This window comes from Blennius ocellaris (assembly GCF_963422515.1).
Source record: "Blennius ocellaris genome assembly, chromosome: 12".
NCBI lineage: Eukaryota > Metazoa > Chordata > Actinopteri > Blenniiformes > Blenniidae > Blennius > Blennius ocellaris.
Window position 1 is genome coordinate 5,722,009 of NC_137661.1, and position 12,042 is coordinate 5,734,050.

The 12,042-nt window shown below is 39.2% G+C and overlaps 1 protein-coding gene across 1 annotated transcript; it reads left to right on the forward strand.

Annotated features, from left to right (window-relative positions):
* Positions 1-4,085: 4,085 nt before the first annotated feature.
* On the forward strand, positions 4,086-6,286 carry LOC308137113 (uncharacterized protein; the record flags this gene model as incomplete). The annotated part of the gene is made up of 7 exons (XM_080505687.1): positions 4,086-4,359; positions 4,705-4,771; positions 4,912-5,000; positions 5,102-5,257; positions 5,729-5,821; positions 5,930-6,187; positions 6,281-6,286. The coding sequence occupies exons 4-7, from the start codon at positions 5,153-5,155 to the stop codon at positions 6,284-6,286; spliced, it is 462 nt and encodes a 153-aa protein (XP_080361813.1). The 5' UTR covers positions 4,086-4,359; positions 4,705-4,771; positions 4,912-5,000; positions 5,102-5,152.
* Between the last annotated feature and the right edge of the window lie 5,756 nt (positions 6,287-12,042).

The window sequence follows — 12,042 nt, forward strand, 5'->3', positions numbered from 1 at the left end:
ATTTTTAATGCACAGACAGATGGAGAAGTAAAGTGTGCATACAAATGGCACGCAGGTGGTGAAACTACTGACTGCAAAGAGTGCTGTGCATTGATTCAAAAGAGGCCTGGTAATCCAACATTAACCACTTCAAGAAACTCAGGTGAAAGAATTAAAGAATAAATGAAAAAATGTGCCACTTCATTGTCTACCTGAGTCTCTATGTCCATGAGGTTTATCAATCATACTCACCTTCACAAGTTGTAGGTCCTGAAGAGATTCTGAAGTTCTTATCTCATCTTTTTTGCTTCTACTACTCAAATATAAATAAATGACAATAGAAAAAATCTAATAGAATACATAGTACACAAAGGAACCATTGTATACCTTCACCTAAACTCAATTAAAACTATATTTTAATCTGTGAAGATGTTACTGCTGCTTGTGTAGGAAATTATTAAATGTTAAATTATAAAGACACGTTAAATGTATTTATTCTCACCTTTGATCTACTGAGTGCAGGTATGACCTACAACATGTACATCTGTACACACTTGTTGGTACAATTGTGTACAAAATGTACAATTGGGCCTCAAGAATGCACAACTTTGTTTTCCTTCAACTCGCTCTCGTCTTAGGTCTTGAATATTATAAACAGCTGTGTTGTATTCTCTTTAGAGGTCATGAGAACTGGTGATATAACTCTGGAGAAGTCTTTATTTGTCGATGTGAACCTGTGAGATATCTCTTTCCTCATTTAATAAATTCCCTTTTGTATCAAATACATGGGTTCATTCATTCATCCTTCCGAATGTGCTCATCAAGAAGACATCAGCACTACTCCATAACAATCCACAAATAAAGAAAATAAAGGAGCTTGTGTTGACAAGATGCAATAAAGTGCCACAACAACCTTTTGCAATCTGCAGCCTCAATGTGGATTTGTAGCTGTATTAAGATTTTTAAAGGCAACATATTCTGTCCTTTTTCACAGCAGCCAATTCAATCCACATGAAGTTTTAGGAATGGGCTATTTTCCAAAGGACCAAATGATAAAGTCCTTATCTGGGAAACAGTTTTTGTAAGACACTGCTGCATTTTAGCCTCGTCCAGTTCTGATTCTGGGTCAGAAAAGTAGGGCTGCATCATTGTGTGTTGTCCAGCTGCCATATTCTCCCATGCTTTCCTTGCATCTGTAAACCCACAGACAGAGGAAATGACGAGCAGCTGATCATTTGTATCAAATGCCTAAATGCACTGAGTCAACCTGAAAAGAGCCTGTTACACCAGGGAGAAAATGATGAGGCATCATACAAATGATCAGCTGCTCGTTATTTCCTCTGTCTGTGGGTTTACAGATGCAAGGAAAGCATGGGAGAAAATGGCCGCTGGACAACACACAATGATGCAGCCCTACTTTTCTGACCCAGAATCAGAACTGGACGAGGCTAAAATGCAGCAGTGTCTTACAAAAACTGTTTCCCAGATAAATAACAAGTGCAGGTTCACCACAGGCCTCTAAAAAATAATAATGCTCAACCGGATGCCAAATGAAGATGCTTAAATTGTTTTTCTGAGACTTATGATGAATTATTGTTCACAGCAATGTTAGCTACTCTACATTTCATCCATCCATCCAGCTCACTATGGGCAAAAGCAGTTTAAACCGTGGACAGGCTGGATGGACTGGTTGGCTGGACTGGTTATTTGCTTAAAAATACAGTCCTTGTGGGAGTGATAGTGTCTGCAGACAAGGTAATATATTCAGTTTTGCACACTGCGAAGCTGTAAATGTCAGGGCATTGTCTGTCACTTCAAAACCCCTGACACACACAGAGAGAGAGAGAGAGAGAGAGAGACTATTGGTGACATTTAACAGTAAAACATCACTGCATGGAGAGTGAGAGAGGAAGGAACCTCAGTGTCGGTCTCTCAGCAGTCTAAACCTGTAGCAGCTTCACAAGTAAATTGTCCAGGGTGGCCTGAGCTAGTGTGAACTGTTACGTTTTTTATTAAATAGAAAGAGGTCTACACGAGAGGGGCCTGATAGCTGAAAGCACCGCCTCCCATTCTATTTGTCATAGAGCTGAGCCTCCACACCTGGATGTTGGATGCCTGCAGACGAGAGCCACCAGAATCTGCACTGACAGAACACATACCTGGATATCCACTGTTTGCACCCCCCCCTCCATCAGTTCTGCAGCATAAAAATGCAGAAGAACCGGTTAAGAAAAACAGCTATTCCCCCGAATCTGTAGCCTCCAGCGCATTAACATTTCTGATTCAGTGACTTAACAAGGAAGGAAATCCTAGTTTTAACCTGCAACACTTTTCCCTGATCCATTTTGTCCATATATATTCCGAATGGTGTCTTTGTGTCTCATGAGAGTTGCTCAAATTTAGCTCATCACTCCTTACTCACACCTCCACTGGCCTGGTCACACCTCAGATCTAACCCTAAAAACTGCTTCATAATGAAATATACTGTCTATCTTGTGTTTTTGTGTCAAATATCCTTAATATTTCTTCCAAATGTGTCAAATATACTTTCAAATCCTTCAAATCAATAATTCTGAAAAAGTAGTCGTGGACGAAATGTCTGGAACCAAATGGACCAGTTGTCCAGGGTTGCAGTTCTGTGGACGAGTTATCCGTGCACCGTCCTCGCCGGGAGGCGCAAACGACTGTATGGAAAACCACTGGCAGTGGACAAACTGACTGGAGACCAACATGCGGTGGAACAAGTGGGGGAGGGGAGTGTTTGCTCAAGACGACAGAGTCTAAACAAGACCGCATGTCTGCGAGCTGGGTTAGGAGGTGATGTGCCTGCCAGTGGTGGCGGCTCCTCTGCAGCATACAAAGCAAAGGGCATCAGGGATGGTGATGCCTGAGTCCCTTTGTGGACGTGTCTCTACTATCAACTGTGAAAGATGGATTTGCGGGGTTGAGACAAGCAAAACGGAACCCAGGAACCCAGTGAACACCGCATTACGAAGAACATGGAGCAACACAGTCAACACAGAGAAAACACAGAGAGCATGGGCAAACCATCCCAGAGAGACACTGGGCGGGGTGAAAATAAAACACAGACAAACTGGCAGCAAGGTACAAATCAGGCAAAAAACAAATGTTGGGCAGGGAACTACAATCAGACACGAGGAAGGCAAGTCAAAAAGCGAGCGACAGCATGATGCAAGACAGAAAATGTGCACAGTGACAGGTTGCAACTTAGTTATCTCCCCCCCAAAAATCTAAATCTTTCTACCATTGTCGAGCAAAGAAAATTAGCGTTTCACGTACAAATGCGCACATAGTTAAGAACCCTGTTGTAAACAAAGGATTGCAAATTGCAAATATTTTTCTTTTTCCTCTTGCTTGCTGGTGAATGGCGGAACACTGAGTACTTGCTTGTTTAAATTTTGCCACTCAAAGTATCTCCCTGACTGGTTCAAGGTGTGTTTTGTCTGTTATGTCAGGCCAAATGCAATCACTTTCTGCGAAACAAATCTACTAATACTAACAAAGTAACCTTGACCTTGACTTTGAACAATCGGTTGAATTACTTTTTTCTTTCTTTTTGCACCTGCCAGATCGTGTTTGTTGTGACTGAAGGATTATTGCATTGCAGCAGTCTTGGATTTGTCAAAGATGAGCCAAAATAATGACAAGATAAAATCTTTTTTTTTTTAGCTTTTTTTATAACCTCATATTTAAAATGTTTTACCTTCTTAAGCAGGAGTGTTTCTACACACTCTTTGGGCCCAGACAAGACACTTTCTTCTTTTATTCAGATTACATACATATTTGTGAATATAACTGACATTCAACCGGCAATCAAGTTTTGTAATCCAAGTATATTAATGGTATTATGGTGATGAACATTATTATTGATTTATTAACAAAACCAAAAAAAAACTTTTTCCTACAAGTTAATCCGCTTCCAAGTCCTTGTCCAGTGTTTGTTCTTTAAATCCCCTGTAGTAAAATAAATATTTACAAATACTGTGTACACTGAGAAAAATGATTCATGGGGTTAGTTTGTAAAGCTTGAAATCAAGAGCCTTTTTTACAGAAAAAATTTAAGTTTGTTACATACACATGTTTTAATCAGTTAATAACTTCCTGTTATAAGTTTGTCAAACTGAGAATATAGAAATCTGTCTTGACTCCATAATTTAATGATTTTGAATGGACATTTCTGCTTCCACTCAGCAAGAGACAATATTTAGTTGGTGCAACTTGAATTTCTGTTAAGCATCCTTCAAAAGCTGAGTAAGACTGGACTTGCCCGCACATGTTTTAACCAAAGGCCACGCCTGCAAGAAAGTGGAGGGAAAGGAACGGACATTGCATATTTTCAATCCAATTGAATGTTACTGGGTGAGTAGTACTTTTTGCTTTCTTTAATTTGCAACACTCAATGAGTGTTTTAACATAGTGCAAGGAATAGTTTTTTTTTTACACAATCCTAAAAGCAGGTTTTCAGTTAACTGTTCATTAAGCTATTGTATGTAATGTGATACACTTTAGCTGAGTCTTTCTGTCGCTGCTGCTTAAATTAGGTCTTACATTACATTTCCCTGCACAGCTAAGAGATTATATGTGTCATTTTCTCCCAATTTAAACACAAGGATGATGTGGGTTAATGTTTAAGCTTTGTACATAGGTTAATTTTATTTTGTTCAGTGTTTTTAACCCCAGTTTATTGATCGTTTTTTGTCCAAGACCAACGTAAAAACGTGGGCTGGAGAGCTGATACGACAACGTTGCTGAGAGGAAGAGGCCTAAAAAAGTAAGTCTATTATCACTTTACTTAACATTAAACATATGAAAATATTGGCCTGCTAATATTGCCATTGAGTGTGCACTATTTTTATTTCCTTTGGTATGTTACAACATTAATGAGAAGGCTTTTTGGGTTGTTTTTTTTAGGCCCCGTTGTATAAAGTTTGAGAGGTTGGCTGCTAGTTGTTGTTAATGACTTCAAAGTCCGATGGCCTGCTCTTTTTGATGCAGCTCAGGTAAATATTTGATCATTAAATGGTTTGCAGTATGTACTATGTTGATGGAAATGTCCTGCATTTTTAAAAATTGTCCCTGTTGTTTGTCTTTACACTCACAGATAAACCAAGAGTTCAGAAGAATCACAACTCTCAATCTGGAGACAACATTCATGGCAAAACTGGACCAGTACATCCCGAAGATAATGTCCTTGCTGTCAGCAAGAGGAGGAGCTGCAAAGATGAGTATTCAGTGCATAAAGAACCTGCTGCTTGAGGTATGAATAAACCTTGTCTTACAGTATACGTGGTTCCAGTATCACCGCAAAGGTGGTCAGAAATAGAATTTCAAATAACTGCTTACATTGCTGATTGTCTCCTTTATGCGTTAAAGTCAACTGTTCTGAGTCCAAATACTTACAAGGACAAATATCAGATCAGGTGTTTTTTTATGGCTTAGTTATTTGCTCCCAATTGGACAGGGAAAAAATCTTCAGTTAGTACATAACTATAAATGCTTAAGCAGAGCACAACTTAATTGTAAAATGATTTTTCTGTTGTTTCATTATTGCAATCTTTAAAATGATAAATTTAACATACACAATTGAGATCGGTAATTGGTATAGGCCAGGCATTGGAAACATCATCCTTCACTCTCTTTCCTAGTGATGTTATTACAAAAAGCTCATCTTCATTGAGGTTAAATTAAAAAACATTATAAAACACTTTTTTATTTTTCTTATTCACAGGATGATTCTGAGGAAAGAAGGAGAGAGATGGCTATCCGTGGCTTAGTGGTGTATCTCAGAGAAAAGGAGGAAGATCTCTTTAAAGATCAGTTGGTAGGTAAATGGAAAACTTAATTTCATTGTATATTCTTTGTTTTACTGCTATTTTTAAATTGTATTGCGTATAAATACTAACTTTTTTTTCTTAACTACTTACGCCAGGATGGTGGAGGAGATGAAACGGATGAAGTGATGAAGATTGTCGTTACCAGAGGTGCCACAACATCTGATCCAGCCAATGCAAAGATTGTGCTTGAGGGAACAACAGTCCTTGAAGACCTGGACGTACCCAGAGCATGTGCCATGCTAATGAGGCTAATCTACGCTCTCAACCTCAGCTACCCAAAAGAACTGAAAAACACTTTGGAAGTATTTCAAAAGATACTCCTTGAGCTGGATAGTCTGAAAGCCAGTCCGAAAGTACTGTCTCTCAAAAATAGACTGCTTTTTGTGATGTTCTACTGTTTTAACCTATTGAGATGTCGTCAATCGCTGCCCTTACCTTAATAACAGGGGTAGGCTAACCAGAAGCAGATCAGAAAATGTGATGCAGTTTGAGTGTTTTATAGTTGTGTTTATTACAGTATTACATTTCAATTTTTTTGGTTTTGATATGAATCAGATATGTAGCAAGTTACTTGGAAGAAAAGCTTTGACATTCAAGAATAGATGAAGAAATTTGATGTGCCTTACCGATACTGACAACAAAAAAATATATACATTTTATTTTCTACTCTGTTGTTGTGAAATGGAGTACTGCATTCAGTTCAGGGGATGAGTAATCCAAAATCCACAGTAATAATTACAACATGTTAATCTTGTTTTACATTGTTCAAGGGCAATAACCTGGTAAAAGCCTTCAGATGTGAAGCTTCACACTCATTTGGGTGTGGTTATTTTTTGATTTTTGTTTAATTATTGCTAGAAGTGGGCATGTTTTTTTGTTCAAAATGAGGAAAATCATTCATTGTTTCAAAACATTTGTTAATACTAGTTTTCTAATAAACATTTTGCTCAATGAAGAGGACTTTCAACGTGTAGTTTATTTTAACTTATGTACATTAGGTTACTAGAACTAAAAAAAAGGGATAACATACAGACTTTTATAAGCTGAATCAAGGCAAAATAAATGAGTTGGATGAACCTAAATAGACTTAATTGACGACTTAAAAACGCCAAAATGTTTTAATCAGAATTCAGTTGGTTTAACTTATTTAACCTTGTTGAGGACAAGAAATGTCATGTTGGTTGTACTAGACTACCTCTTGTGGGAAAAACTCAATAATGAGTTGAGTTGAGAGTACTTAAAAAAATCTATGCAAATTGTTACCTTAATTTTATTAAGTTTAGCCAATGTATTATTTTTTAGAGTGTATGTTTACTTGAGCCCTGAGGAAGTAAGCATTAAGAACAAAAGGCTAATTCTATTTGTCTATGCACACACATTTTACATTTATACAGGTGATGCTATGTTGATTTTCTATTTGGAGTCAGTACAAATACATCTGTATTTATGTGGCGACTTATTCAGTGTTACATATATTGTAAATAACTAGAATGATTTAAAGATGTGCACTTTTAAAAATCAAACTATACTAGTCATTTGTTGAATTTCAAATTGAATTAGATCCAAAAATATGTTAAAATAGACTTCATTACAGTACTTCATAAAAAGTGACACGTCAAAAGTTTTTGTTGATTGTATTTTCTGAGGTAATTGTTACTTATATTTTATTAACTATGTTAATGCTCCAAATCAATAGTTTAACTGAATGTTCTTATATGTGCTTTGAATTACCGGTAGTACTAATTTCATTTCAATGCAGTCTCATTCCAAATTTTGTAATACATTTGTCCAAAGCGAAATCTTTTTTTTTTGGGATCATTTTTACAAAATTGAACACACACGCACACACTGTCAGGGACCAAGCAGTAGGCAAACAGGTTTCTTTGAAAAAGGGTTTTATTTACCCCAACAAAACAACGGACCAATGACGGTTTCTTTAACAGAAAATGAGGTCAACAAAACAAACTCAAAATATCTAAACAACTGAGATGTTGATGTAGCAAAATGACTTCCCCAAATGAGCGACTCAGGGGTTTATATAGGGATTGGGTTAGGGCTGGGCGATATGGACCAAAAAGTATATCTCGATATTTTTTTACATAAACTCGATATTCGATATATATCTCGATATATTTTCTGGTGAAAATATACATAAAAAAATATTAATTTTTGAGTGAAATTCACTGAAATTCTTCATTGGACTGAATGACAACTGTACTGTAAACAGTCAGTGGCACCTTTATTAACCCAGTTAGTCAAGATGGGTATTAACAGCACAGAAAAGAAAAAGTAGCACAGAATTACATAACATAAATAAAATAGAAAAAAAAAAAAAAGTATACATAAAGTATAAAAATATTCTTTCTACATAAAATTAAAATATATAGCTGTGCAAATAATAATACAATATGTATCAAAAAATACATTTTGGTTAATCTGGCAAAGTAGCTTTCCCCTAAGCTTAACAGTTTGCCAATTAAAAGTGCATTCTCTCGTGTGCCAATCCTAGGTCCTGAACAGTCAAATATGTTGATGTGAACACACAAAATAGCATGTGTGAGAAAAACTGTAGCAAGCACACTGCTTAACATCTCACAGATTCAGTGCAAATAAAACTAGCCTATCAGTGAGGCTCTTTAACAGGGTTAGAGAAATCCTTTCTCAAGGGGAGCAGCTTTTTCTTATGCTTAACAGTTTGTAACTTAAAAGTGCTTCCTCTTGTGTGCAAATCCTAGGTCAAATATTATGCTGGACAAACAAAAAAACAAACATGGGACATTGCCTAAGCCTAAGGTCATATTAAGGTAACACACTAGCATGTGTGAGGTAGATCAAAAACTGCAGCAGGCACACTGCTCAACACATCACATATTAATTGCAAGAAAAACTAGCCTATCAACAGATTCAGGCTTCAGTGAGGCTCTTTTACAGGTTACAATGTTCCCACTGCAACTGAAAACCCTTTCTGAAGGGGAGCTGGTTGCTGGTACACAGAGGTACTTCTTTGCCAGGCGTCCCAGTGTTGGAAAGGCAGCTTCGTGTTCCTTCCACCAGTTGAGAGGGTTGGCCTCAGTGTCAGGGCAAGGCGCTAGGAGGAAGCTACACAGTTCCTTTTCAATTGCCTCCCTCTTTGAGATTGAACTGCTGGTTTCTAGAGGATGTTTGAAGAAACTTGCCAGCGTTTTCTTCCTCTTGGATGGCGGTGCTGCTGCTGCTGCTGCTGCTGCTGCTGCTCCTCCTGCTGCTCCTGTTGCATCCTGGTTGGCAGACTCAAGTGTAGTAGGGTCAGCCACACTTGTGTCTTGATTCTCCACTGACAGACTTCCCTGCAACAGCTCAGCCTCCAAAATGACTCTGTCTTTGAGGGCATCCAGCTTGTCAGTTTGAATATATCTGGCCTTGAACCGGGGATCCAGAAAAGAGGAGATGTCCAACAGGCCACTGGTGGATGGATCTGCATATTTGCTGTTGAGGTAATCCAGAATGGTTTTCTGGATTGCCTTGCACAGCTGACTATCTCCTTCAGTAGGGGACAGGAGGCTTGTGTTGAAAAGGTGCAACACAGGTCGGAGGAAAGAGATGGTGACATACTTCTCGCCTGAAAGTGCGTCTGTGAAGTCTTGCAGTGGTTGCAGGGCTTTTTGCACAGCCTCGAGGACCTCAATGTCCTGCCAGGTCAGGATGAGATGCCTGGTTTTCTTGTCAGTAGACAAGACTTTGGCAATGGCTCTTTCCTGCTCCAGGACTTTCTGGATCATTTGCAGCCTCGACCCCCAGCGTGTTGATGACTCTGTAATGAGCTGGTGACCTGGCAGATTGAGCTGAATCTGCACTTCAGCTAGATCTCGCCGTTTCTTCCAGCTGTAAGAGAAGCTGCTGACGATTTTTTTTCAGATGGAAATGGCCCGGGTGATGCGTTGCTCGTGGTCATCCATCCCATGTCCTGTGAAATACAAACAAAGTTCATGAATAACACATTAAGACCAATGTTAATATTGTGTTAATCTCTATAATACAGCTATTTAGTTAATAATGCATTTGTGCTTTGCATTTTCATAGATATTTTCAAGAAACATCTTTCAAATTGGATAGATTAGAAGTCCTTTATTGTCATTGTAACAAGTAGGCCTACAATGACATTTACACACTAGTAGGCCTGTATTTTAGAGGTCATCTTTGTCTATCACTCCATAAGAGCACATATTTTATTCACATTCCTGACATGCTGTCTTGTTCTTTTTTAATACAGCCAATATTCGTTTTTAGCAACATCAAAGCCTACTTTTACTTGTTCTGAAGAAATAGAACTTTTAAAAAAACTTTAAAAAAAAAACATCACTACACAAACTCTATTGTGTGAGGACATCAATAAGTAGGCCAGCCATTTTAGCCCATTCATTCAGTAAATTGTTTTAGTGCAATGTGTTTATGTAATAGGTAGGCCTATGTGTTCGAGCAATGTTATTGTACTGTTGGTGCGCGAAATGCCCGTATGTGCGTGAGTGTAGCAGCCTATACATGTGTGATGGAGCGGGACACAGACAGCCCTGGTGGTCTTTCGGTAACTTAGGCTAAACATTACAATATATTGCACTCACCGATTGCCAGATGAAGTCTGTGACCAAAGCAATGCATCCTCTGCCACTCGTTGCTTTCAATGGCCTTCACCACATTGCTTCCGTTGTCCGTTGTCGCTGCAACTAGTCCAGTTGACGGTAACCCCCAATTGGACAGGGTGTCTTGCAAAGCTTCGGCGATGTTGTCTCCCGTGTGATTAGCAGGGAAGTAGCTTGTTTGCAGGCAGGCGCTTTTTAATTCCCAGTCGACGATGTAATGGACTGTCACACACATGTACGGTTCGGTGGTCCTGCTAGACCACATGTCTGTGGTCAGCGCGAAGTAAGTGACTTTACTTAATTGTGTGGCAATGATCTTCCTCACTTCGGCGTACATTTTTGGCAGCATTTCTCGTGAAAAATATGCCCGGCTTGGCAACTGGTACCTGGGGTCGAGGACTTTGATGAGGCAAACAAACCCGTCGCGTTCCACGGTGGAAATGGGGACTAGATCTTTAGCAATGTGATATGCGATTGCTCTGGTTATCTGTTCCCATCTTTTGCTGGTTTTCTCATAAGGCACTACGCGTGAAATCGAAGCTTGCAGTGTACATTGTTTTAGTGCTGGGGACGTGGATTGCACTGCCACTGTCGTGCCACGAAGTTTTATGCACTCTTCGTATTGTATTGGGTGCCGCTGTTGAAGGTGGTGGAATAGGTTCGTTGTGCTCGAACTTTTTGTAGCCACGGATTTCTGACACTCCCTACAAAACACATTCTCCTGCTTTTTGTCCAGTGGCTTAAATCCGAACCACCGCCACACAACCGAGCCAGAATTTCACGATTTACTTACAAGTAGTTGGCCACTACCACACGTGTCGCCGGTGGCACATTCAGACTCCATCTTTGCTAGTGTGTTGTTGTTGTATTGAGTCAGTGAAAGTGTAGTGGGCGTGAGAGGGCAAGCGCGTCTTGGAAGGAGGAAGGGGAGGGGTTTAATAGCTTGTGTGAGTGTGGAGAGGAAGTGGGAGGCGGGCGAGAATCAAGGAACACAGCAAATAAGCGGAGTTTGCTCATTTTAACGTGAAATAAATTATATCGATATTACGATATTTTCTTAATTCATATCTTGTTTGAAAATATATCGATATATCGTAAAAACTCGATACATCGCCCAGCCCTAGATCGGGTGAAACCAACTAAAACACAAGGGGGAAACAAATGATAATACACAAACTAATGGTGGGGAAACTACTGAACCTAAAAGAAACCCCCCTCTGCTATGGCACGAGATGGTGGGGCCAACTGCTTGGCACAGCCTCTCGTCTGTTGCCCCGCCTTAGCCACTGCCCGATGACTCCGCCCGTCAGCAGACGAACTCAAAAATAGAAAAGCATAATTAATACAAAAGAGATGTGGCAATGATCGTCTTCCAGTGTAAAAATGGGTGCACTTCATTCAAACAGTGAAAGACTAGGAAATCAATTATAATTAAAGCTGCAAGCAGCATTGGACGGGACCTCGAGACTGCCCGTTGGGGGGGTGGCTATGAACGGTTCAAAATATTGCATTAAGTAAAAAAATAAAAAAATAAAAAAAATGTGTGACTTTTATTTTGAAAAAACGGCGTCAAAACCAGCTAATTAGCTAGT